The 27,528-nt window shown below is 43.5% G+C and overlaps 8 protein-coding genes across 8 annotated transcripts; 3 read left to right on the top strand and 5 right to left on the bottom strand.

Annotated features, from left to right (window-relative positions):
- Positions 1-126: 126 nt before the first annotated feature.
- On the top strand, positions 127-2,741 carry EAF02_003707 (uncharacterized protein; the record flags this gene model as incomplete). The annotated part of the gene is made up of 5 exons (XM_038899755.1): positions 127-517; positions 670-966; positions 1,021-1,497; positions 1,694-2,665; positions 2,731-2,741. 5 exons carry the CDS (start codon positions 127-129, stop codon positions 2,739-2,741), a joined length of 2,148 nt encoding a protein of 715 aa, XP_038760682.1.
- Positions 2,742-3,212: 471 nt separating this feature from the next.
- On the bottom strand, positions 3,213-4,155 carry EAF02_003708 (uncharacterized protein; the record flags this gene model as incomplete). The annotated part of the gene is made up of 2 exons (XM_038899756.1): positions 3,213-3,835; positions 3,909-4,155. The coding sequence occupies 2 exons, from the start codon at positions 4,153-4,155 to the stop codon at positions 3,213-3,215; spliced, it is 870 nt and encodes a 289-aa protein (XP_038760683.1).
- A 744-nt stretch (positions 4,156-4,899) lies between these two features.
- Positions 4,900-5,936, top strand: EAF02_003709 (uncharacterized protein; the record flags this gene model as incomplete). The annotated part of the gene is made up of 5 exons (XM_038899757.1): positions 4,900-4,910; positions 5,136-5,259; positions 5,313-5,360; positions 5,420-5,647; positions 5,742-5,936. The coding sequence occupies 5 exons, from the start codon at positions 4,900-4,902 to the stop codon at positions 5,934-5,936; spliced, it is 606 nt and encodes a 201-aa protein (XP_038760684.1).
- A 1,188-nt stretch (positions 5,937-7,124) lies between these two features.
- On the bottom strand, positions 7,125-9,344 carry EAF02_003710 (uncharacterized protein; the record flags this gene model as incomplete). The annotated part of the gene is made up of 5 exons (XM_038899758.1): positions 7,125-7,843; positions 7,898-8,032; positions 8,099-8,480; positions 8,554-8,922; positions 9,138-9,344. The coding sequence occupies 5 exons, from the start codon at positions 9,342-9,344 to the stop codon at positions 7,125-7,127; spliced, it is 1,812 nt and encodes a 603-aa protein (XP_038760685.1).
- Positions 9,345-11,031: 1,687 nt separating this feature from the next.
- EAF02_003711 (uncharacterized protein) lies at positions 11,032-15,557 on the bottom strand (the record flags this gene model as incomplete). The annotated part of the gene is made up of 2 exons (XM_038899759.1): positions 11,032-15,255; positions 15,315-15,557. 2 exons carry the CDS (start codon positions 15,555-15,557, stop codon positions 11,032-11,034), a joined length of 4,467 nt encoding a protein of 1,488 aa, XP_038760686.1.
- Positions 15,558-19,445: 3,888 nt separating this feature from the next.
- EAF02_003712 (uncharacterized protein) lies at positions 19,446-21,087 on the bottom strand (the record flags this gene model as incomplete). The annotated part of the gene is made up of 5 exons (XM_038899760.1): positions 19,446-19,634; positions 19,694-20,115; positions 20,167-20,695; positions 20,758-20,785; positions 20,879-21,087. The coding sequence occupies 5 exons, from the start codon at positions 21,085-21,087 to the stop codon at positions 19,446-19,448; spliced, it is 1,377 nt and encodes a 458-aa protein (XP_038760687.1).
- Positions 21,088-21,865: 778 nt separating this feature from the next.
- Positions 21,866-22,274, bottom strand: EAF02_003713 (uncharacterized protein; the record flags this gene model as incomplete). Its single annotated transcript, XM_038899761.1, has 4 exons — positions 21,866-21,892; positions 21,944-22,025; positions 22,090-22,121; positions 22,179-22,274. The coding sequence occupies 4 exons, from the start codon at positions 22,272-22,274 to the stop codon at positions 21,866-21,868; spliced, it is 237 nt and encodes a 78-aa protein (XP_038760688.1).
- Positions 22,275-22,587: 313 nt separating this feature from the next.
- Positions 22,588-26,167, top strand: EAF02_003714 (uncharacterized protein). The gene is made up of 7 exons (XM_038899762.1): positions 22,588-23,655; positions 23,737-23,747; positions 23,824-23,842; positions 23,894-24,746; positions 25,007-25,319; positions 25,372-25,737; positions 25,802-26,167. Exons 1-7 carry the CDS (start codon positions 22,792-22,794, stop codon positions 26,025-26,027), a joined length of 2,652 nt encoding a protein of 883 aa, XP_038760689.1. The 5' UTR covers positions 22,588-22,791; the 3' UTR covers positions 26,028-26,167.
- Positions 26,168-27,528: the final 1,361 nt, after the last annotated feature.

The raw sequence follows: 27,528 nt of genomic DNA on the forward strand, positions 1-27,528 counted from the left end.
CGCCGGTCTTGAATACTTTATTTATTTACAGCGACAGTATTGAAAATGCGATTTTTGCAAAGGTTTGGTTCCTCTCGTGCTTTGACGAAAAGAAAACAGCAATTAAGATTATCCCATACACATATCATGGAAAATTCAACTGAAATTGATGAATATGGCTTCAGCTCTGGCGACGAGGCAGACATGCTAGACTTGACAAACGCGGTCGATGCTAGCATCAACCATGGCCACAAGCGTAAAGCTTCTCCCGAGCAGACTTCGTCGATTTTCAAGAGACAGGCAATCCAGAGCTCCCACAAGGTATTTGAGTCGGCAACGTCTGCACTGAGTCGCCACTTTGGTTTCAAATCTTTTCGGTTGAAGCAGGAGCAAGCCATATCAAGAATTCTTGGTGGCGATAGTGCCGTTGTTGTCTTTCCTACTGGAGGTGGCAAGAGTCTCTGCTTTCAAGTCCCGGCACTTGCTTTTGAAGAAGAAGACAAGATTCTCAGGACTCGTGATGAAGGCGAACATGGCAGTGAGTAAAAGTTAAGAGTGCTATGCGGGAATTCTTATTCAACATCTTATGAACAAATGAACCAGACCACCTCAAATGAAGCTTCGGTTTCATGGATTCTTCTTTGATTTCATTTACATTTTGAAAAGAATACTAATTTTAGTGATATGCAGTTACCCTGGTAGTATCGCCACTCATAGCTTTGATGAAAGATCAGGTGGATGCTCTTGTTCGTCGCGGTGTTGCTGCTGCAACTTTCGACTCGAGCAAGACTAGAGAAGACTTTATTCAAACATGCAACCAACTGAGAAGTGGAAAGTTAAAGTTACTATACGTAGCACCTGAGAGGCTGAACAATGAGGGTTTCGTGGAGCAAATGAAATATGTCCGGGGAGGTATCAGATTACTTGCAGTAGACGAAGCACATTGTATCAGCGAGTGGGGCCACAGTTTCCGTCCAGACTACCTAAGTTGTACCTCAAACTCTACCAGAAATGCATCATCTACTGACTAGGTATATGTAGAAATTGCCCGTTTTGCTGATGAGATCAGAGCAGAGAGAGTCATTTGCTTAACTGCTACGGCTACACCCCGTGTTGCGCAAGACATCTGTGATGCGTTCAAAATCGAAGATTCTGGACTCTTTCGAACCTCCACCTATCGACCTAATCTACATTTATTGGCTGAGTCAGGAGATAGGAAGGTTACTATGCTGCCCAAGCTTATAGACTTTTTACGAAAGCATAAAGGCTCAACTATCATATATGTTACTTTGCAGAAGCAAACGGAGAATCTTGCAAATATATTGGTAGAGGCGGGCTTCAAAGCTAACGCATTCCACGCAGGAATGACGACTGAAGCCAAGACAAAGCTGCAGGACGATTTTATGAGGAGCAATGACATGATTATGGTCGCAACTATTGCTTTTGGGATGGGAATTGATAAGGGCTCTATTCGCAATGTTATACATTTCAGTGTCCCTCAAAGTCTGGAATCTTACAGTTAGTAACTTTTATCATTGAAATCCTAGCTGTTACCACCCCAGCCGCTGCATCTAGATCTCTACTATGTTCAGGTTTACCCTCAAAGCTACCAAGATCCACACCTCATTTTTACTACTCAGTTTCGAAGTAGAAACTTCTCCGTACTACTTGATGATTGCAAATGCCAAAGCTCTTCATGCTGATATTTGCACAGGTCAGGAAATTGGAAGAAGTGGTCGAGATGGGATAATTTCTAACTGTTTCTTCTTCATATGTGGCGAGGATCTTCATTTCCGTGAATTATTCGCACGAGGTGACCTACCATCTCTTACATCCATTCGTGGACTACTAAACGACATATTTGATTCAACTGCGAAAAGGCTTCCAATAGGAGGTGAGATACACAGTTCGCATTATAATCAAACGAAGGAATTCGATATCCGCCCCACAGTTCTAGGTGGTATATATGCACAATTAGAGCTGGGCCACGGTCTTATTCGTGCTACTACACCATTATATCAGAAATATTCGTATGTTGCAAACGATCGCATGTATCATTCCAAAATCAAGTCAGATCGAAGTCCAGCAGCAGCAGCGATCGCAGCCTGTGGAGAGAAAAAATCTAAGTTCCATCACATCGATGTAGACGCTGCAGCTCGTCGTTATAGCCTTGGAAGAAACGAGGTCATTGGCAAGCTTAACGCATGGAACGCCGAAGGAATTCTAGAATTAAAAGCAAGCCAGGTTGTAAATGTCTACAAAGTCACTAAACCTCTTCCCAAAACCGCAAAGGAGATTGAGACAATCGCAAAGACAATTTACAGCAGCATGGAAACACGCGAAAAGCAAGCTTTAGAGCGCTCAGAGAAAATCTTACAGCTTATCACCGGTAAGGCTTGTTTTTCCAAAAAATTGGCCCAGCATTTCGGAGATGAGCTGCCTGACGGAAAGGAAGAATGCGGTCATTGTCAATGGTGCTTAACACATAAGCCCGTCGAGATTCAACTTCCCCCTCCTGTTCCTTTCAATACTATAGCTTTCAACAACGTTCTTAATATGATTGAAGAGCGCGATGATCCAAGGTTCCTCGCTAGAGTAGCTTTTGGTATCTCTACTCCGAGAGTGACGGCGATGAAGTTAGGAAAGAGTCCCATCTTTGGTTCGATGGATGATCATGAGTTCTTCGGTAAGTGGGATGTGGATTCGAACAGACTCGTGATTACAAAGTGGCTAACGAAATATTGGCTGTAGGTTCTTCTTGAAGCATTTGAGAAGGAATGCACATAGGGTTGGGCTTGTGGGGCACGACTTTGTAGTATATTTGGAATATTTAGCGAAGGTCTTGATGGTCCTGCATAGGATATTTCATTTCTAGCTTTTTCGGCACAGTTGTATGAGAAATCAGGATGAAATGAATGGTACTATTGAGAAGGAAGTAGCTTGAGTCGTGCATCACGTAGATGCTGGCTCATAGCATAAAGCATAAATCTCATTTTAAATACAACTCGCATTATCTCTGACATATCTAGACATCGAGCAAACTTAACGAATAGCAGCTAAGGGCTGGGACTTCCAGTATTTGTTTCATTACTTCATTGAGAGGGTGTTTACGTCCAATATTCTTACAAAGTCCCAAGCATGTCTTTTTGTCCGAACACCAATACGCTAAATCAATTCATGTCCCATGTCAATCATCTTCACCCCATATATAATACAATTGCGCCTTCATTCTCTCATCGCCTCCCCAGGTTTTGCTCATGCACCCAAAAGGCCGGACAAGGAGCCCCCTCGTCACCTCTTCCGTTCTTCATCCCGCCCAAAAGCCAATCCGTCAACCCAACGACTTTAGCCCCTACACCTCTTTCCCAATTTCCCCCCTCTTGAACGTGCTCAATAGTATGCGACCAGATCCTTCCCTCTTCATCGAATTCGAAGAGGAAAAGTCCAGTAAATTCCTTACTATCGTCCTCACCACTTCCACCCCCCAACCACTCTGTAATCTTATCCACATTCTCTCGCGCCCCAATCCCTTTGTAAAAACCTCCTGTTCCTTTGTTTTTTGTCTTACCAATGGTCCTCCATCGTACGATTAATTGTTCGCGAGTTGATCCTCTAGATGACGATTGGCTCATTCGCTCAGAAAGTATTTCAAGCTTCACATTTCCGACGAGGGGAACGCGACCCCAGGCAATAGGAGATGTCCATAGAGCGGCGGAATATGCGACGCGGCCGGAGACAGTGGGGAGATGGGGGTGCGTGGAGGGGAAGAGGTGGAGGGTTATTTGCGGGGAGAGTATTTCTTGGGGAAGTGGAGATTGGAGGAGGGAAGGAAGACGTTCTTGGAGAATGCGGAGGGCTGAGATTTGTTAGTATATTGTTTGTAAGTGGGTGAATAAATTGAGGGGGGAGCGGGGGGAGGGGCTGCTTGCTTTTGCCAAGTTTGACTGTTCTCTCGTTGTTGGGAGGCTTTGGTGGTGAATCCTCATTCCGAGGATTTGAGCCGGTGAACCAGATATCCGGTAGGACCCTAGGTCCTGCGTTGACAGTTGCTAGACATCGAGCACTTTTCTGACATGTGTATGTAGTGGCAAGCTTCGTTTGGCATGTTGAAGAAGTAGAGGAGAACTTCGAGGCCCGTCTTCTAGTAAGGCGTAGGATACTGTAAGATTTCGACATCAGCTTGGATGGATCGCATTCATATGCAAAGACATCAATCAATACATTCAATAAGGTCAAGAAGAAAAAGTAAGAGTTGCAACCATCGTCATGATAATTGGTTTCTACCACTTTTTTTGATATCCATATTCATTCCCTCATCCAGTGATATTCAAGCTTTATCAATCGGCCTTACAAGCTGCTGATTGCCGATCAGATAGGTACAAAGCGGTGCGGTCAGGGGGTCAGTTGATCAGGAGTTTGAATGAATCACAAGAAACAAGAAACCGCAGAAACAATAAAAGAATCACATTATCGTATATTGGTTTGAATCATTCAGCGTTTTTGAATCAAGCAAACGGTGTAAAGGAAAAGAGAATAAATAGTCCCAAGTATCCAATACGTGTAAGAATGAGATTATTGCATCTGATTCTTCCATTGTGTGTTTGTGCATATAATAAGATTAAAGATATAAATTGAATAATATACGAGTAGAGACATTCACCTGCAAACGCCTCCTCCATCTTCCAAGGCTGTACCAAGTATCACCACCATCCTTAGCCAAGTAATCCCGGCCAATTCTGATTCACGTGATACTCGTCTAACGCCCGTGGACCGCCTCTGCACCTTAAACACAGTTGAGGTTCCCAAGAGTTGCGATATCTTATTCTACAACTACAACCACAAGACATCGAAAAGGATAACCAAGAGGTATCATAGAATTTCCACACAAAACAACATACCTTTCAACAACCAACCGCAAATATGAATCCCGAGTAGTAAGTTGAAACCCCTCAGATCAAACGTCATCCTTTCATCAACTTCAAAGAAACCGCCATCTACATTATATCTCCCAAGACCCAATACTGATCATGCTATTTGCAGAGTACATTATACATACCCCTCATCACGAAGATGCCATTACCATCGCATAGAGTGCACTCGAGTGGTCCACGTCAACATGTATATCCTGAACGGACTCCGACTGACGAACTTAATAGATACGATTACCTCTTCAAGCTCCTCCTTATCGGTGACTCCGGTGTAGGAAAGTCCTGTCTGTTATTGCGATTCGCAGATGACACTTATACCGAGAGTTACATCTCGACTATTGGTGTTGACTTCGTGGGTGTTGCAGTTCCCGGTTCACAAAGTATTATTTGCTGATGGCGATGTAGAAAATCCGCACGATTGAGTTGGACGGCAAGACCGTCCAGTTACAAATTGTAAGGAAACCCGAAAGAGAATAATGTGGAGGCATTGTACTGATAGTTTTACTTTGTAGTGGGATACCGCTGGACAAGAGCGTTTCCGTACCATCACATCCTCGTATTACCGAGGTGCTCACGGTATCTGCGTTGTCTACGATGTGACCGACATGGACTCGTTCAACAACGTCAAGCAATGGCTACAAGAGATCGACAGATACGCAACAGAGGGCGTCAACAAGTTGCTTGTAGGCAACAAGAGCGATATGTCAGACAAGAAGGTCGTGGACTACACCGTCGCAAAGGTACATATCATCACATGCTCTCAACCATCTGGAATCTTTAATCAGGCTCCATCAGATTTCCTTAGAAAATTGCGACTAACATGCATTGTTTTAGGAATTTGCTGACAGCCTCGGCATCCCATTCCTCGAGACTTCCGCCAAGAATGCCAGCAACGTCGAGCAAGCTTTCTTGACCATGGCACGCCAAATTAAGGAAAGAATTGGCACAACTACCGCAAACAATAAGCCAGCGGTACAAGTCGGGCAGGGCCAGGGAGTACAATCGGGGTCTGCTGGTGGATGTTGTTAGATGGTGTCATTTGTCGATCGGTCGAACTCAATCTAGGTTATTGAAGAACCTAGAACGTCACGAACTTCTGCTTCCCTTTTATTATCCGCATTAGACTGATGGTCCCTTGGATCGGCCTCTGTATTTCGTCTGTCTTTCGCTGCCTCCGCTAGCAAAGCATCGCAGCAAAATCACATAGCAAATCTTTGCACCAATGACGCTAAGGAAGGAAGAGGGGAAATAGATAACTTTAATGGCTGATGGACGGAGGGAACATAACCCAGTTGTGAAACATTTGGCGTGAAATGGGAGGAATTTCGGGGGATGGATCTTGTCATTGTTTTTATTTCCTTTTTTATTGATGCACGGTTTTCCTTATTTGGGTCTGAACCTTATTTTTCGACGCTACTTATTGATGGCATCGAGATTCTTTTTACATTTTATTATGACAGGCAAGGCAATATTCGAGACTTTTTCCGCGAGACATGGGCTTTGTATTGTATTGCATGATATGTGGGGTTTATCTTGATCTTGATGTTGATGTTGATCTGATATGATATGACATGATGTGAAATGTGAAGCGATCCCAATCTCAGTGTCTAGGTGAATCAGTTTGTTGGTGACCGTGAGAGCAAGTCGGTTTGTTTCAAGTTTAGAGGGGACAGAGTTGTGTGTGAATGGATGCACAATGTCGAGGCGCTATGCTGCGTTCGGGGTTGAATTTAAGGGGCTATTTGCACTTGTCACACAGGTACTACCTAGGTATTTGTAGTAGGGAGGCAAATAGCCAAAGATTATGATTGGTGGTTGATTGTGATAGATAAGTAAGTGTCTGTGGGAGATTGGCTTGCGGTGTGATATTTGGGGTTTTTGTTGTAAGTTATGTATATTTATCTACATACCTATGTACGAAGTTAGGTATGTATATGAGCTCCGAGATGGAGGTTCTGGATTTTCTTCATAGAGGTGTGGGTTTATGGAGAGTGGCACTTATATGTAAGCGTGATAGTGCTTTTGACTCTGGCTAGGGATAACAGGTAGATAAAGGTATAAATAGTGTTTCATTATTTAGATGAATTAACTCCTAGCGCAAACATCTCATTGATCATAATAACGTAAGACTTACAAGCCAATTACTTACTCGCGTCCCCAAAAGCCGTCCCAACTCCTCAATCCCCCACACATTCTGTGGAACTCGAACCCTAAACCTCAAACCTCGATCCCCAGCTCCTTCCCAATAATAACAGCTGCCTTCTCGCCAACTGCTAGAGCAGTGTTATTGGTATTTGCACCCACATTCTCCGGAACCATACTCAGGTCACAAATCTTCAATCCCTGCGTCCCGTACACATTTAGATACTTATCTACCACACCCCCTTTTTCTTTCGGCTTCATCGCACATGTTCCTAACGAGTGCCATGTTGTATTCAGATTATCTCTGATCCAATCTTCAATAAGTGCATCATCTTCTGCACTATATTCTATATCCTTTATTTCTCCCTCAAGTGCCCCATTAGATAATGCTGCAGCAGATTTCTTTCCAAATTTTGGATGTCCCAGTTCTAATTCCCCACGGTAATAGGGAAGTCGTCTACATATTTCTCGTTGCATTTTATATGCCCAAAGCTGTTTCTTCAAATCACTTGGGTGACTTAAAAAGCCAGCGTCAAATTCATAGCCATTCTGTACGTCAGTAGAAGACGTGATGTGGATGGAACCACGTGAATAGGGGTAGGCAGTGTAGGTGCACATGGTTATATATTGGCCTGGATCGACAAGTGTTGGGTCTGCTAGAAAGGTACTCACGACGCCGCAGAGCATGAGAGGCTTTGTGGGATAGGGAGCGAAGTCTCGGTCCCAGTCTGAGACGAAGTCGGTACCGAGAGCTTCGACTTCGGAGGTAGTGGGACGGAGTTTGCTGCATACGTCTAAGGGCCTTTGTCAATTTTGAAGGCAAGACTTGGAGTTGTAACAGGACTTACCAACTGCATTCCAGCCCAATTGAGGGTCTTTGGCTTCAAGTGATTTGACAAAATCTTTCCTTCCACTCAAGATGTTGTCTATGGTTTCAGAATCATCGAGTGATGTTCTGTAAGGATACAAAAGTAAATGATGATCTATTCACAAGATATAATTAGCGACTATCCCTGAAAAAACCACGGGATTGAATAGGCTCTGCTCACCTTGATATGACTCGCCCACCCCATCTAATTCATTAACAACCTCTACTCCGCATCTCTCAAGCACATCTCTCCTGCCTACCCCACTCCTCTCCAAGACCTGCGGTGTCCCCAAGGCTCCTGCACTCACAACCACTAATTTCTCTGCTCTGATTGTGTGTGGAATTGCTTTACTAAGTGCAACAAAGGGTTGATGGTCTTCATTGGGTATGTATTCTATACCTGTTGCTCGAGGAGGTATAGAGGAATCAAACAGCACACGTACGACTTTCGATTCGGGGAGTATTTTAAGATTTGGGTATGAAGATGATTGAAGGAGTGGGTGGATGTAAGTGTGTGCTGCGTCTTGGCGTTTGCCGTCTGGAGAGACGTAGCGTTGCCATCTCTATAGAAAGGAGATGATGTCAATATTTTGAACGAAAAGAAAATACATGATAGAAAATGCAAAGGAAACTTACACTAAACCCTCCACACTCCTCTCCATCCTGCAAATCTACAATTTCCCTATACCCCATCCCTTTGATCGTCTCCATGAAGGTATCAACACTCTTCCCCTGATATCCACCATCGCTCACATTCACAGGTCCCTCATATCCATGTTTCTCTTTGTCAAATCCCTTTCCGGTAGGATGAAATGTTTCCAATTTCTTACACATTTCGAGCATGTCTTTTCCGGTCCATCCTTCTGTATCCCAAGAATCGAAATCGATAGATTGGGCTCGCGTGTACATCATGAAATTTATGGATGAGCCGCCACCAAGGAGACCTCCGGCTGGGATAATTGGGGAGCGATTGTTGAGGTGCTGGGAAGGTTGACCTTTGTAAAACTATTTGATGTCAGTATATATAGATTACCATCATTCTCCTTCTTCCACCTTCGACTCTCGGCGTCCAAATGTCCAGACCGCAGCTCAACAATCAAAAGCTTTGGAATATCCAGTTCCTTCTTTACAATCTCAAAACTAGAATTTTAAATGAATTGCAGTCCAAACTATCGGCAATACTGGGCCCCCAAAAATAGAAAAGAGATGGGATAACATACCAAAGCAGTCTTACTTTCCGGTGCCAAATGAGATAAATACACGGCCGGAGTAGTAATACTCGGATCTTGGAAATTGTTCTTGCCGCCCTCGACAAGTAAGATTCGTAGATCTGGATTTGCCTTGGCTAGACGACCGGCGCAGACACACGCAGCTGTGCCGCCGCCGGCGAAGATGATATCGACGGTTTGGGGAGCTATAGGTGCCATCGTTCTTAAAGAGAGAAAATGTTAACTGAGAGGGGGCTATATATAGTGATTAGGAAATTGTAAAGTGCTAAAGCAGGTTATGACAGTTTTCTGGCGGCTTGCAGGAAATCTTGGAATATCCCTCAGAAGTATATAGAAAACCTCAGATTTTCAAAAGGGAAAAAGATTAGCAGAGAAGATTATTCGGCTCGTTCCTTTCTTGTAGGACAAGTTGTGTTCAACGTTGAACAAGTAGGGAAGTACAAGTATCTTATGTACTTTTCCGTTACTCACAACTCATAACTCGCATCCCACTTGTCACTCGTCGCCCCTCACTCCTCACTCCTTCCCGCGCACCATCAGCCACTGCCTATTTTTGCACGTCGCTCTTTCCCTAGGTTATACAAATTGAGCCTTCGAATTTCCACTTCCCCGCACTTTGCTTTGATTACCCAGGTAATCCATTATCAGCGCTCGCTACCTTTAAAGTTTCCAATTGACTTATCTCCTAGCTCACAGCCACACTCTCCCTCTATCGCCGTCCCCATCATTAGAATCCCTCGCTCCGTACTCCCCCTTCTGTCCGACACTAGCACATGTGTATCATGATAGTGTATCTTGTACTCATCCTCCCTACGTTTCAGAGCGTTTGTGTACTAACGTGTCCCCGACAGAAATGTACCGAAGTCCCGTGCCAACGCAAGTGCCAGGTCCATGCGTGATCGACGGACTAGACTCCGCCCCAGACGCTGAGAGAAACGGAAAGGTGCCGTCCCTAGTTTATGTTCTTAACTTTTTGTAGTATGATTGATCGATTTGTTAATGAATGCCAACTTTACTAGCGAGGGTCCCCTAGAACCTTCGTACAGATACGAGTACATCGGTTAATAGATTATCACGTAAAACATTAAGCAAATCAAAATATATTTCTGTCTCCCTAGGTATATATATATCTAGGTATATATGAATATTTGATAAGTATTATTTATTAATATAATGAGCTATCACATTCATGCTTATTACTTATTGAAATATCTTCAAGTCAAGTCAAATCTTAGCAAATTACATATCTAGACAATTCTTAAAAATATCAACTATTAAATTTATAACACACATATCATTATCAATCTTTTCCTATAAGCTGCGTAAACTAGTGTACAATCGCATTCTCCTTCCTCTCAAATGCTTTTCATCTCCTTTCTAAAATCGACTCAATGGTGCCTGTTTGTTTCGTTATGTCATACTTTTCTCTGTTTTGGTTTTGATTGATTTACCTTGTACATTAGGAACAAACATGAATGAGAATAAAAATGCATCCTAGCCATCAAGTAGTTCTCACAAACATTATAATAATTTTTGAACATTAATCTGAGATTCCCACATATAAGAGAAGGAAACCTGTCCACCATATGCAGACACTGAATCGAACGAGAACTTGCTAGAATTTATGAACTAAGTTGAAAGAATTGAAAGAACTATAACATGAACAAACCCGGACGAGAACCCAAACACCTCATCACCCCTTAACCCAAATATCCTTAAACGCCAAACAATTCATCCTCATCTCAGGATTTGGTATTATGTACGCCCCCAAGAATCATCATTAGACCCATCAATGCACACCAAAATTTCTTCCACATTATGCCCCCTTGAGGTTATTTGGTTTTAATGTCATCATGTTGGAAAGGCTCCTCGAAATACAATCCACCTACTTTGTCGTGCCTGTTGTAACCTTTCTCAAATTCTTCAGCATGTCTTCAATTAAAGACTCTGAGTCAATTGGTACGTCTGGTAAGTCATGGGTTTGCGGAGGAGGAGCAAAAGTTTGTGGCTGTGCCTGCGAAGCGTTGAGGGTTTGGAAATGTTGCTGATGAGGGTAGATGGGTTTCGCCTCCTGCTGAGGAGGTTGAGGTGGGACCTGAGACTGATTTGAGGCATCGATCGGTTGCTGACTGGGTTCTCTCTGGGCGAGAGGAGGAGAATATGAGGGAGGAGTAATGAGAGAAGCTTTCGCAACCGGTTGAGGCTGTGACAATGGATTATCGCCAATCTTCTGTGCAACTTGAGGCGCAGGTTGAGATTGCGGAGGTTGAATTTGTTGGGACTTCTGAGGTTCCTCAGTTTGCTGAGCTTGCTTGGACTCGATTGTTTTCGCCACTTGAGACGCGAATCCAGATTGCGTGGGAGAGCCTTGGCCACCAGACGGAAGGTAAGATGAATTTGGATACTGAGTAGAACCGTGACTTTTGTGGTTGTGTTGCTGACGACCTTGCTGCTGAGGATTTTGTTGCTGACCTTGTGGCTGCGGCACGTGGTGATTGTGAAACATCGAGCTGTACTCCTTCCGAATAGCTGGGTGCAAGGGCGAGTCTTTCCTTTCCCATTGATTCGTATCGTACGGCTTAGGCGTAACCTGTTGAGTTGGTGTTTGCTGATGTCTGGGTATGGAAGGTGAAGAATAGCTTGGTCTTGCAGATGAGGTTGCCGGGGAATATATTTGGGGCCCATTGGAGGAATAGGAACCGCGGGAAGATTGGGGGGTATAAGAAGTAGGATAAGATGCTTTCCTGCCAACACCCCCGGTGTAGGAAGAAATTGAGGTTGGGGTTGATGCTGTAGATGATCCCGATTTTGCAAATAGGGTCTTCTTGAGATGCTCTGTCCAATTTCCTTGGTAACCATTCATGAATCCTCCACCTTCTCTGTAGGGGCTCTTATATTCCATAGGTGAGCGGTTATGCTCGATCTGCAAGTAGAGATACTTCGCAAAAACGTTTCCCATTTTAGGGGCAGCTGCTCTACTACTAAAAGGATTGTTTCCTTTCGCCAACGACTGAGTTGGTCGATAATTTGTATTGGGTGGAGCCAGTGGACTAGCAGTTGGTTGGGGATGACGCGGTGTAGCTGCTTGATGAGGCTGGCGTGGTGGAGCATATTTAACTTGTGGTGCATAATTGACTTGTGGAGGATAGCTGACTTGTGGAGCATAGCTATTATTTGGTGTATAAGCGGCTTTCGGAGGAACAGCCGCAGATTGATTCGTAGAACCAGTTGCGGGAGGAGTAGTGGAAGTGGGCGCAGGAGACGCCGGGTTGTTTTGAAATCTGGGATCAGTACCAAAGTTGAGACCAACTGCAGGTACTTGGACAGGCCTAGATGCCGCTGACTGTCGCAAGAAAGCTTGTTGAGATTGGTATGATTGCGCATCTATCAAACCACTGTGATAACCATCTTCAGATTTACGAGGCTTATACACATATGGTTTCTCTGACCTCGCAACAAAAGGCGCGGAAGTTCCAGAGGATGGTGCCGGTTGGTTCACAAGTTTGGTAGCAGCCATCTTCTGCATTGCCTGTGCCGCCGGGCCCATATTGGAAGTGTTGGCTGTGGGCATCTTTGTTGTGGTTGCAGAAATTTTGTTCGTGGATGTAGGATATGAGGCTGCATAAGATGTACGTGGCGCAGCTGTAGCCGGTTTGGGAATTGTATCAAGGAAATGACCTTTAGGATTGTGTCTCTGGATCCTTAGATCTTCCGTAAATTGTGCCCTAGCCTCTGTGGAGTTCTTTCCAAGATAATACCAAACTTGGTTCTCCTTGCTCAAATCTAATTTGACCTGTGCCGCATTGCGAGCGATACTTTCTGTATTAAACTCTGCCCATGTGAAGCCCTTGACAAATGGATCTTCAGCTCTTGGAATATCATCTACTTGACGTTTTGTGGTGTTGAGTGACGCTGCCTCAATACGAGATTTTGGCATGGGGATTGCTTTCTCGGATGGCTTGGCGAGAGTAAAGAATGACGCGTCAGGGATGAGAATCCATTTATATTCGACTTCAACGCGGGTCACTAAAAGAAGAGTTAGCAAGATCATCATACAACTATAAAAAGTTTTTACGAACCCGCGAGGCAGAATATCAACAAGCACTGTCTCTTCATCTTTCCGATTCTCGATGATGGTACCTGCAAATATGTCGCCCTTGTGAAACTGCATTTGACAGACTTCGCCAACCTTCAACTCCTTGGCACCATTACGAATACGGTCGTCTTCCTCGAGAGAATCGCTGTCCAGCCTCTTATCGCGTTTGATGCGATGGAAGCGACAACTGAATTCGATGCCCCACTCTTTGTACTCGGTACCATCCTCTCCAAACACTGGAATTTCACCTTGCTCAACAAAGACGCCTGCAGCTGCTGCGCAGGTCGCATGATATGCTCTTGTACACTTCTTCTTAGAGCATTGAAAGCATGCACCTTTCTTCGAGCGGCAATAGTTGCACTTGAGGTCAAATCGAGCTTTGGAAATCTCCTTGATGCCCGTAACCACTTCTTTCTTGTCCGCTTCTTCAACGATCGTTTCTGGAATGTACTGAGCACACATACGATGTGCCTGTTTACCATCCTCGGTTGGGAGTAGAGGCTCGGAGGGAATGTCGTTGGGACACAAGACACAAGGTTCGTTGACCGGTGCTTTGATGCGCATTCGAATTCTCTTCACATTTTGCTGCTCGTCCGACTCACTCTTGACACGCTTTCTCTTGCGTTGTGATTTAGTTTTAACCTTTGCGTCGCCACTGCTGTCAGGGGGAGTAGGGAGATCTGTCGTTTCATTTTCGTCGTCTTCCTCTTCTTCTTCATCCTCGTCAAAGTCGGTTTCATATTCAGTCTCTTCGCCATTCATTTTGCGTTCTAAATCCCGAACATTGATCCAAACGCTGTCTTGAGCTTGATCACAGTCGCACTTCTTAGCCACCTTTCCGTATTCAAGCCAAGATGGTAAACCAAAGTTAACAGCCTCAGCGCAATTGTACCCGAGATTGTATCCAGAATGATATCCGTATGGGAAGGTAATCACAAACTCTCCTGGTCGGTGAACAATTTTGTTGACCTTGATGTTATAGTTTGACAACAAGTGCTGAGGTGATATCAAAAATGTTTTGTGACGAAGGAATTCGCTACAAGCTTTAGCATCAGCTGGCCAGATGTTTTTCATCGCAGCTTCGAATCGTCGTGCATCCCCCTGAGAGATACTGTACCATTGCTTCGGTGCGCCAAAGTGAAGATAGTTGATACTATAGAGGTCGACATCCTCCAAATGCCAGGCAAATGTAGCTTTCCACATGCCCAAGTAAAGATATGCAGTGTTGACACCAGGAATTTGCCCGCCCAAATGATCAAGTATATTAGGCAACTTTCCAAGGTTCCATTCAGTCGTTTTGTCATCGAACAATGATCCCATCATATCCGCTCCATAAAGTGGTGGGGCATATGTGAGGGTACGCCAATAGTGTCGTTCCAATTCTTCACACCTCTCCGCCGAGTAATCTTCACCCTCTAGCTCGTAATTGAAGTTCTCAAACGCGGCTTCGTCTACTACGCCTGCTTCACCACGGCGATTGTTCTTACGACGAGAAGAAACAGATATGGCTTTAGGCTGTCTTCCCCCCTTTGGTTTGACAGGCGTATCATCCTCGTTTACTTCTTGCTTGACGGACGATGAATCACCTTCGGTTTTCGGAGATATTGGAGTCGGTAAACGATCTGGAGTTCCACCTTCTGAATCGACAGTAGCATTTGTCTTAAGTCTGGACGGCCGGCCAGGTTTTCTTTTTCCTCCCGGTGTTGAAGCCTTTGCTCTAGTTGTAGCTTTAACCTTTTCAACATTGGCTCTCCTTTCACCTCTCTTGGCCGGAGGTTGATGTTCGCTTTGGTCGCACAACTGTCGCCATTGTGGAAGGTTGTAAGAACGTTGATGGAGAATGTTAGCTTGTCGGTATGTTCCGCTCTGACCCATGATATCTTGTTTAATCGGATCCTTCACTCTAATCGTTTTTATAGCGTCGTCGAGCGGTGGAAGGGCAGCTTTCCATTCGGGTGGTGGGATAACCTTGACAATACCAGATTTCATACCATATTTATTGACTTTATCCATCTAGACATCGTCGCATTAGCATACACCCCAGGGGGACTTTGAGGAGGTTGTTCACTCACGAAGAGATTAAAGTCCTTGAACTGAGGCATGGTCGGCATAAAAACAGGGACTCTGCCATCGTCTTCCCAATGTTCTGGTTCAATTGGCTCATCTGCTGTAAACTCGAGATCTGATAATTCTGAGTCGCTTGATGGATCGGTTCTGATAGTGTTGTTGCTTTCTGGTGGCGAAGCAAGACCCTGCGGAATCGCAGATGGCTCGCCCTCACTGGGAACAACTACCTGGTCGGTAGCAGTCGACATCGTGTAGGCTCACATGCGATCGACCATGCGACTTTATTATGCGTGATGTGGTTGTGTTATCAAATCGTGAATTTGGGAGAGTAGGTGAAGGTCGTCGAAGTGTGGAGGGGGGATTGAAGAATGATGCGCGCTGTGGAAAAGAATGGATCGAATCTTGGCAGATGTCGAAAGAAACAATTGACAACTTTATCCTATTAAAAATAAAGGCAACTTTAATATCCTCGTTGATAAGGTCTTAGATGAATTATCGGATTCGCAGTTGATTGTCGGATTATTGTGTATGTATATCGTACGGCTACTGAATGAAACAAGATAGGACGATTTATTGAGGTGCGATTTCCCTCGAATGATTCTCCTACTTGCCGATACGAACTAACCTTTATCCACTTTAGCGAATCTTCTTTCGGTTCCCATTTCTAGAACAGTGGATCTGCATTTTTGATAAAAGAAAAAATGGTTCACCGAGATTACTTTTATCTTCCACCTCAGTCTTCGCCATCACTTCAATCAGACTTCTCAATGATCTCTACGATACATTGACAAACATGTATTTTATCTCTTGACAATTTTTATCGTTATAATTACCTACCTAGGTAATTTCGGTAATTACAATTCTTTTTTTATTTTATCATAATAAAGGACACAGAATTCTTTCTAGACGCACCCACACATACATCACATCAACAGAAATACCAAGATATCAATTACTTCATCGGAGGAGATAGGAAAGGGGTACCAACAATCAGCTGCGATCCAAGTATATATGGTGATGTCGAAATTCTTCCCGTTGTATGAGATAAGGAGATAACATACACACACACACACATACCTAGTATATACATGTCTACACTTCGGCAGGTCCCAAGTATTGCAACTGTTGAAGATTCTTGCTCATTGTTTTGCCATTTATTTCCCCCTTTCCCCCTTTGGCTCTGCATTCTATCCATTCTTCGTGATTTTTTTCAACACTGATTGCTTCTTCTTACTATAACTATCAAGGATTGATGGTTTTATCTCGATTTATCCCGGTCAGGATCGTCTCATGCAGTGCACAGTTCACCTTCCTGTAAGATGAGCATCATCATCATCTCAACTTATCCATACAGATTTGGATTTCATCATCACATTACATAGGGCTGAGAAGTTTATCTGTACCTACTAGTCTCATTGCTTTGTACCGTACAGTTTCGGAGCTTGACTTGTGCATCTGTGTACAGTCTGTCCATATCAATCAAGTCAAGTGCGACAAAGAATGATACCACATACATCTCTCAAATCCTAAAGTCATGATTGACTTATCGACCTGGATTCTATGGTATACGACGTATAATTAGGAAAAGTTGATATGACGTGGGTTCCGGCATGAGATGATTGAGATACTCGATAAGTACTCGTATCTGATAGGAAAATTACCCCTGCGCTAGTGAAATCTCTGTCATCGAACTTGCATCAAGCCAAAACCCATCTTCGTCAAATTTAAGCTTCCATAAGGCGTAGGGCCGAGTGGCTAAAAGCGGTGACACCTTTGCATCTCCACCTAACCTACCCAAGCAAATCTTACCCGTTTTCCCCATGACATCCCGGCAAATCTGGGGAGACATAGTGTCTCACTGATTGGAATCACATCACCACAGCCCAGTCATGATCTTCAAACATGTCCAACAGGTGTTTGTCGAAAAAATTTGAATACCAACCTCGCAAACACTCTACTGGCATCTAGCCCTGGGCATTTTGGTCCGAGGTATCGATGTCATCTTGAAAGTCCAATCTGATTTAGAACATTAATAGGGTCTGGACATTTGATCTGGCTGGAGAATGTGACTATGTTGTTTGTATGATCAACGATATCACTGGAGGCATGGTAATAAAGATGCAACTAGATGTGCAAATTGTGAAAGTGGACAAGAACTGGGCGACGAGCTCACGAATCAAATCGCTCGGCAACATACATATGGCTTGACACTGACTCGTGCTCTATCACGACTGACTCCCCCAAGATTGGAATTGAGAACCACCTCGACTTCAACATGAAGCAAGTTCCATCCAACAGTTGCAAAGTATGACGATTGTGTTCAAATTTTCAAGTGTTCGTACCCTTTTTATCACTGATGCTAGGCTAATCTTATCTTGGCCCCACACCTCGTAAATAGCTCACACGTCCATTGATCGATTTTTACTTGACATTCACGAACATCACGGCTACAATGTAGATAAGGCTGCGATTTCTAGTGCTTTGGTGTGACCTCATATGATTGATGAGCTACCAATAACAATCAATATGCTGATGTAATGAGATATATGGCAGCGCAATCTCGCCATTGCGCCGTACGCTCAATAACAATCGCAAACACAGGATAAACATACAGCTCAGTGTAATGTCGCAGGTATATATCTAGGAGAATAACATCCCATTCATTTTGGAGGCGCGCGTTGCAGATATTATGTTAGAGCCTCAGTGGCTGATAGTGCAGATACAAGAGGGAAACCTCTTGTGACCCTTCCTGCAAAGACTAGTACAAAATATGTAACTACATATTGCTATAAAAAGGTAACCCCTACAACACACAAAAGCATCTTGCAAAAACCTCGACACATTTTCTCGTAGACTCTAAACATTTCACTAATGTACCCACTCCACCCATGAATCACAGATCAAACCACTGAAATAAACCCTCGCCTCACGCTGTCTAGACCATACTCTATACCCCATACCCCATATCCCATCATCCTAATATCCAGCAACCTCACAGCAAAAGCAACACCCTCCAACCAAACACCATATCAGACACATATCCACACGCCCACGCGCCCACATAATCTCCTTTTCCAACTTCCAACTTCCCACTCCCCCGTCTTCCTCCTATATCAAATCTCGCAAATTCCTAACCAACATAACCGTAAACTTCCAGCTAACACTTAAACACACGTCCAACACACAATCTAACATTCCATCGATCCCACTCGCATAAATTAAAGCACCTCACCTCACATCTCCTCGCCCACAGAATCCTCAAGACTACCTGCAGGCCAATGGTGAGGAAAATTCGCCGAACTACGACGTAGAGCTCGAAATAGTAAGATCTAGACACAACACAGTGCTGATCTGAGATTGGCAAGATGCAGCAAATATGAACCGCGAACCTCGGTTTCGAAATGCTTCGCAGTGAGATTGCAGGAAAGTGATTGGGAGTGAGTTTTCTCACTGAAATGAAGTGAAAGTCAAATAACACTTTACGCTGGATAAAATACTCCTCACTGCATACACAACCAAAAGATCACTCATCACTATCATCACTCTCTCATATGATTATGTATCGGGGTTCTTTCTTTTTTTTCGTCATTCATACAACCATCATCAAATCATAGGTATCAATCATTCCATTTTTTATCGTTTCGATTTGGCCAGCCCAATCCGATCCGATCCGTTGCGTTCATCCAGCCCAGCCCAGTCCAACCGTCCTAAAAGACCAAGACCAGCGAACCAAAGACCAAACCAACCGAACTTTTCAATGTGTGCCCCGGGTATGAACAAGCAGCCTGCATAAAAGCGCGCAAAAAGGAAAATCAAGTTGGCCAAAGTACAGGAAATGTGTGTTGTGTATGTAATGCCATAAAAAAAACGAGACGCTCTCCCATATCGTATTGTACCCCTATGCCATATCCAGCCAATATCAAGAACATGACAGATTCATGCAAATGCTTAATTGTGCTGTTTTCGCAATTGCAAATATTAAATGCAAGAAAAACTTTACCCATTTCGCCTTTGTGTGATGCCATGCCGCGAGAAACAAGTTGAATGAAAGAATCAGGATATTACAAGTTGCGTGAGCTAATGCATCTAGGATTTCACAGTTTGTGAGGCCATAGAGCTGTTTCCGAAAGGTGAATCTATGATGACTCGCCTCTTGGGGCACGAGGAGCACCACGAGGAGCACCACGTCCGCGTCCTCTGTATCCATCGCCTCTGAAGCCACCACGACCTCGGCCACCTCTACCACCTCGATGATCTCCACGGCCACGGTTGCGGCTGACTTCATGGAAGCCATCATTGTTGCTGACTGGAGGGGTAGGAGTCTTCTGAAGCGAAGTCATTAGCAGGGTACTCTCATTTATTGTACAAATCGGGATCAACTTACTGAACCAGGACTCTCAGGTTGCTCATCGGCCCAGCTTTGAGTGTTAGAAGGGGCAGCAGGAGTAGCAGTAACACCGACATCTGTCTCAGTGGCTTCACGAGGAACCTCGACCCACTCTTGCGATGTAGACAAATCGTTGTTGTTATCCCAATTTGCCTCAGCTGCAGCATTTCCTCCTTCGCCAAAAGCTGAATTTTGGGGAATTCCTTGAGCTTCCTCGAAGCTTGGTGATTGGTGGCCATCGCTCAATGCACTTGTGACGGGGTCATCGATTTCAGTCAAACCGGCGTTGGCGATAGTTGGGTCACTTTGAACGGGATATTCGGCGACTTCGGTTTGTGTTCTCTCTTCATCTGCGAGCTCGGTGGGTTCGGCGACAGATGTGGTTGGCAGCGCAAGGGCAATGGCCTTGATGTCGGCAACTAATATACCAATCAGTGAATTGTAATAATTACAACTACAGGTGAACTTACAGGTTGTGGTAAGTTCTTCGCCGTTGACGGATGAACAGACTTCATTAGATCCTTGGATGATCTTTGTCATGGCAGCTACAGCAGCTTCGTCTCCACTGTAAACTTGAGTGAGAAGCCCTTCAATTCCCTTATTCTCATCGAGCTCTGGATCATTTTCTGGGCTTCGGCGCAAGGCAGCGAGACAGAGAAACTTAGTGATAAGCAACAAATTACTCTCTTGTTCTTCAGCCTTTTCCTTAGCAACAGAATCCTTAGCAGCCTTGACTTTCTCCTCGAGTTCTTTGCTGGCACGCTCATTGAAAGTCTTTTCGAATTCGGCCTTCTCCAACTGAAGCTTTGTCTTGTATTCTTGGTCGAACTTCTTATATTGTGCGATTTGCTCCTCAAGCTGGGCTAAAGATGCTTGGAGGGATGGCTTCTTCAAAATTTGTGCCTTTTGGTCAGCATTGATCTTGCGAGTAGCTACCAATTCGTCCAAGCTCTTGCCTGGGTTTTCGGCGAGAACATTGTCAACTTTTGAAGCGTTGGTCTATCCGATATATAATTAGCAATTTGCCTAAGGGCGATCAAATGTAGATTGTGTTGGCTTACGATCTTCTTGTTGACATTACGGATGCTCCTAACACCAGTTGTTAGCTGTGTCAACCCCACCAAAGATTGACAAGAATGCCAATGATGGATAAACTTAGATGGCCTAGAAAAAAAATCTTACTTGTAGAGCTCCTTGATATATGGACTCTCGTATGCTCCATCTCCATTGCTGTTCTCTTCAGCATTAGTGGACGAGGCCTTTTCTGTAACAGCAACATCTGCTTGTGCGGCGGGCTTTTGCCCGTCGACAGCTTCAGTCTTGGCCTTCTTCTTCTTTGCAGACTTAGATTCCGGCTTAGAAGCTGGGTTTTGAACTACGGAAGCAGCCATTGTGAACTTGTTTTGTTGTGTGATCGTGATGTTTGGTTTCGTGATACAGAAATCTCGAGAAAGATAGCTTGCTCGTAAGTGAATGAATGATTAAAATGCGTCGTCTATGAATAAAACGAAGTATTTAATACAAGAAGATGAGGAAGAAGATATTTTCAGGTTTAAGAACGAAGTTTTGTGAGATAGGATTTTTTAGGAAGTGTTGGTATCAATTATCAAAAGTGAGTGAGCTCCAAGATGATGGGAAGAGATGTTTGGATCGGAACCTTGTCAGCCTTAGCGAACGTGGAAGAAGGAAGTGGAATAACTTCTGCCCCCAACAGAAGAAGAAGTAGGAGCAGAAGGTCAACGCATCTAATAAATTTTATAAGGTATTGGACTGTGGAAATGAAGTTGAGCTGTATTTAGACATTATTGAATTCTTATTTTATTGTAGTTTGATCATACCAACCACAAGTGATTGATGTATGGCTAAAAAGAGTTGCTAGCATCTGGTCATCTTCGCCTTGTCCCCCGAGCTCCGTGAAATTCACAGCCTCGCGCATCAGTCCAATACATTCTTCTTCTTCTTCTTCCTCATGCTTGTCGACCACCAATGGTATCGTACCTAGGTACTCTTCGCATCGCCATCTGCCGTCCGATCCATTGTTCGTAGCATCTTTTTTAAGTAGGTACATCTCGTATTCCTCCTTCGGATTCAAGCGCCCTTGAGACCCATACCCTCTTGGAAAGCGAATTCACTATATCATTTATACAACCACGTATCGAAGCTCGAGCATCATCCCTTAAATTTCGATAGCGATAGCTAGTTTGATATGGTTATTATAGGTATGGGTAGCAAGAGGGTTAGACTTACTTCAGTAACCTTTTTGATACTCTTGGCACTAATGCCACGCTCTCCAGCCTGCTTCGCATTGATACCAGCTTCCTTCATTAACCTGAATCAATTAGACAATATTTCTCGATAACTGACTCCGCAGAATGGACGTTATCGTGACATACGTTTCGAGAAATAGCATATAATCGAGGAAGATCTGTGATAATTGTATCAGTGAATGTCCTTTTAGCCCGGAACGCGTCGTAAAACATACCAATACATCAACATTTTTGGTGAGATTACGCTTGGAATGAGCTTTCACGATCTTCTTAAGATTTGCTCGAGGATAGAGTTTCTGTCCTGTAGCCATGCTTCCGGGAATGGCAGATATTATTCGTATGAAGAAGAATGCTTGCGATAAGATTATGTTGCTAAGTTTGGTTGTGTACAAAGGAATTACTATGATGCTCTCTTCGCGTGATGTGATGTGATGTGATGTTTGAGTTTCTACAGCCTTGTCATGTGTCGTCGCTTATTGGTTGAAACTTCAAGCTTCCGCCAAGCTTTCGTCGGATAAGCTACCTAATTAGGCAAGTGGGCGGTATCGTCCCTTCCCGCACCTGCCAACCTTAGCACCTATGACAAACGGACTAAATTTCCATAGTTACTTCTGATTTACTCCGTGCTTGAACTCCGTGCTTTCATCCACGCTTTCCTTCGGCCTTCTTTCCAATTCTTTCTTCTTTAAATACCAGAACTCCAATCAAAGTCCTCCCAACCATTCAAGAACATTCCCAAATTACAAAGTCCGATTCAACGTCAACTGGTTTGACCGTTTCTTGATATCTAGTACTAGATCTCACCACAGTCGTTGAACCATTCACATCATGGCTTCTTCAGCATCCGACCGAGATGTGCTTCCAGATTCGGTCAAGCCTTCTCACTATGCGCTCTCTATCTACGATATCGAGTTAGGAGGAGCTTTTAGTTATCAAGGAACAGTCAGAATCGATATCAAAATCGTCAAGCCAACCAAGGAAATCACTTTGAATGCTTTTCAACTCAAGTTGCATGAAGCAGAGGTTTCTTTCACTTCCGGGAAGACTTCTCAGTCTATTAAGTCCAGTGAGATATCTTATGATACCAAGAAACAACGTGTAACTTTAAGTTTCCCGGACGAGCTTTCTGTTTCTGAAAATGCCATACTAGCAATCAAATTTCAAGGAACTGTCAACAATGACATGGCTGGCTTTTATTATTCAAAATACAAACCTCAAGTCACCCCAGCCGCATCTGTTCCTAAGGTTGATGAGTTCCATTGCATGTATAGCACTCAATTTGAGTCATCTGATGCTCGCAGGGCTTTCCCATGTTTTGATGAGCCTAACTTGAAGGCCACTTTTGACTTCGAGATCGAAATTCCCAAGGACCAAATTGCTTTGAGCAATATGCCTGAGAAAGGCTCAAGAAATTCTAAGGACGGATTTCACTTCATTGAATTCGAGAGAACACCAATCATGAGTACCTATCTCCTAGCTTGGGCCATGGGAGATTTCGAGTACATCGAGGACTTCACAAAGCGCAAGTATAACGGAAAGTCACTGCCTGTCCGTGTCTATACTACCAGAGGATTAAAGAGCCAAGCACAATATGCTCTCGATCATTCACCCAAAGTCATCGATTTGTTTTCTGAAATCTTTGATATTGATTATCCACTTCCTAAAGCCGATTTGCTTGCGGTACATGAATTTGTGAGTCTCAAAATGCCTTTCCATCTGCAATGGCCTCTATGTCCAATTACTATCGACCCTTTCACTAACCATTCATTCTAGTCCCATGGAGCGTATGATAGCCCCCTTAGATTTCCCACACCTACTGTTTTATGAGGACGTTAGCTAACTTTTTAAATTATCGGATAGTATGGAGAACTGGGGTCTGGTTAGTTTTAACATTCTTTTATGTGATTGAAGTATTTACTCACTGGTACAGGTTACCTATCGCACAACAGCTGTCTTGTTTGACGAGAAGACTTCTGATACAAAATACAAAAATAGAATTGCCTATGTCGTTGCGCACGAACTTGCCCATCAATGGTTTGGTAATCTAGTGACCATGGACTGGTGGAGTGAACTTTGGCTAAACGAGGGTTTCGCTACCTGGGTCGGGTGGTTGGCAACAGATCACTTCCATCCTGATTGGTGTGTATGGGATCAGTTCGTGGCTGAGGGTATGCAAACTGCATTTCAATTGGACTCCCTACGCAGCTCGCACCCTATTGAAGTACCTGTCAAAGATGCTTTGGATGTTGACCAAATTTTCGACCACATCAGCTACCTCAAAGGTAGCTCGGTAATTCGAATGCTAGCCACGCATCTTGGCCAAAAGACTTTCCTGAAGGGCGTGTCAGATTATTTAAAGGCACATGCTTATGGCAATGCTACAACACAAGATTTGTGGTCAGCTTTGAGCGAAGCTTCTGGTCTAGACGTCAAGGCTATCATTGATCCATGGATCACCAAGATTGGCTATCCTGTTCTCACGGTTGAAGAAGAGCCTGGTCAAATTAGCATCAAACAAAGTCGTTACCTTTCAACTGGAGATGTAAAACCCGAAGATGATGAAACAACTTGGTGGGTGCCTTTGGATTTCCAAGGAAAGGTGGGAGCCAAGGGAGCACAGCAAATCGCGTTTGAACAAAAAGAAGATGTAGTTCGAGATGTCGATGATTCTTTCTACAAGATTAATACCGATACTGCAGGCTTTTATCGAGTCAATTATCCACCGTCAAGACTTGCCAAGTTGGGTTCACAATTGGATCGCCTCAGCTTGACTGACAAAATTGGTGAGTCTAGATCAAGATTTTGATTATCTTATAGTTCAAACGGCAGTTCAGTCCAACAGTGAGATATCATTACGTCTAATTGATCTCTTGATACGCTCGGTTATTCAATTAACTGGCATATGGATTTTGCTCAAGATTGAATCTGTCCGTACGATCAAACTGCATTCGGACGTTCGAGGCTTTCGGGTTCGGATTTTAGTCTGGACTGTTATAGTCCAATATGCTTCGTCATCTCATTCTGATAACTAATACTCTCCTAGGTCTAATCGCAGACGCGGGTTCACTCGCAATTTCAGGACAAGCAGGAACTCCAGCGTTCTTGTCTTTAGTACAAGGTTTAGCTAATGAATCGAATCACTTTGTTTGGTCAAAGATCCTAGGACCAATTGGTACTATCAAATCTGTGTTTTCCGACGATGATGCGGTCTCCAATGGCTTGAAAGCATTCTTGCTGAAACTGGTCTCCCCGGCGGCGGAAAAGATAGGTTGGGAACAGCCTGCAGATGAAAATTTCCTTAAGTCTCAACTTAGACCTCAATTAATCTTGAGTGCTGGTCTTAATGGACATAAAGAGTAAGTTCAGAAGGATTTATTGCCCGAGTATTTCATAACTGACAAGTTACAGAATTATCACCGAAGCTAAACGTCGCTTCGATCTATACACAAGCGGCAAGGATAAGACTGTCATTCATCCAAGTCTTAGAAGCGCCATCTATGGTCTTTCCGTTCGATATGGCGATAAATCAGAATATGAGGCTTTGAAGAAAGAGTACCGCGAAACAACTTCCATTGATGGCAAAGAAATTGTTCTCCGTGCAATGGGACGTGTTCAAACCCCAGAACTCATTTCAGATTATTTCGAGTTCCTTTTCAAGGAGGTCGCAACGCAAGATGTACACACAGGTGCATCTGCTCTTGCAGCCAATACCAAAACACGTTACCAGCTTTGGCAATACATCCAAGACAACTTTGATCCAGTTAAAGAAAGATTGTGAGTACTCAATGGCACACTGAATAGCTTCTCTATTTAATAGCATTACTAATACTTTTGACAGATCTGCTAACATGGTTGTCTTCGATCGATTCATAAGACTTTCTCTATCAACCTTCAGTGATGATAATGTCAACAAGGAAATTGAAAAGTTCTTTGAAAATAAAGACAACAGAGGATATGATAGATCACTAGCAATTATTGGTGATACTATCAAAGGAAGAGCAGCTCTCAAATCAAGAGACAGGGAGGTTATCCTTGAATGGTTGCAAACCAATGGTTATTGCTGAATTCAACCAAGCTATGGATATTCATATTGATCTGATAGGTTCTCGAGCATTGCATCTATTTTCTTAGGAATCGAAAGAAAGAAACATATCTAGTATAAAATTACATCCATTCGTTATTCAAAATTGATGGATTCCCCTCACTGTTTTCTATGTCTGTTTGACCAATGATCGTGAACCGCATAAATGTCTATGTATTCTTACATCACCTCCCTTCTACATGAACACAGATTGAACGGGTTGTTCAAAACATACATGGCTAGGTTTCTGTGCGAAGTACTCTTTTTTTCAATATTCCTTCGATATTAAGAAGAAAAAAAAGAAGACTGAAAGCTATCCAGAGATGTTCGAAGTTTTTCGGATCATTCTTATTATACCCAAAAATGATATTCATTCATTATTCGTGCTTATTATATTTGTTGCTGCTGCTCTCTAGTAATAATGACAAGTGGACCGATAGATAGATAGGGTGTGCCACTTTTTACGGCCATGTATGGAGGTAGCCCACTCCGCTTGTCCGCCGCCCGACTGACTTTCTTTGCAATTCGCGCCCGCATAAAAACAGAAAAATATACTTTCTTCCCAGCGCAACCGCTCAATGGAGAAAAAAGGATTGAAGCAAAAGCGATGACCAGACTGGGGCACGATCCCAGGACCTTGTCCGAATTTAACAGGTTTGAGTTGTTAAGGACACGTGATAACCAACTACACCATCCGGCCGATGATTGATGAAAGCCATGAGAATTTAAAATTTATATTCTGTCTTTGTATTGGGTGTACTGATTGAGGTGGGGTTTAATCTTTCTCTCTCCTACGGATTATAAATGCACTTTGCTTCTACTCGAAGGGTACCGATTTGCTAACAGAATTTAAGTGCTTATGCTATTTGTATGTGGCATTAAAAATGGGATGAATATTCTCATTTCCTGCATTTTCTTTTTTGTATATCTATTTTGTAGCGGACAAATAAATTTTGGCTATTTCTTTCTCCTCGAGGCACAGGTAGAACTAGTGCGATGGAAATGGAAATGGAAAGACTCGCACACAAAGCAAAGGCTAAATTTTGGTCAACAAATATCCAATGGTAATATCAATCTTTCAGTCAGGCTTGATACCTTTTATTCATTCATCTGAGACTTCGAGTTATTTGTGTTATTTGTGTTTATATGCTGAGGCAGTTTAGACGTATCCTTCTCTTTATGATTCGAAGATAATAAAAGAGTCTCAAGTTTCATACATTTCGAAAGATGTAAGACAGTGTATGTTAGTGGTTTCTTTACAGTTTTTTTTTTACAAATTCTTTACTGTTGTGCTTTATTTGACGCTCACGAGACACTTGTGAGAGCCGTCTCATTCGGCAAGTGCTTGGTACCGATAACTCTCTAGTATCTTTGTCTCGTTTCTGGCCCAATTCGGAATCAGAGATTCTCCATGCTCATAAGTCTTGGTTTCTTTGTTATTGTGATCTCGCTTCAATCTTTGAATGGAATGGCGAGGCGTTAGG

The sequence above is a fragment of the Botrytis sinoallii genome, assembly GCF_014898435.1.
Source record: "Botrytis sinoallii strain Bc 23 chromosome Unknown BSIN_005, whole genome shotgun sequence".
Taxonomy (NCBI): Eukaryota; Fungi; Ascomycota; class Leotiomycetes; order Helotiales; family Sclerotiniaceae; genus Botrytis; species Botrytis sinoallii.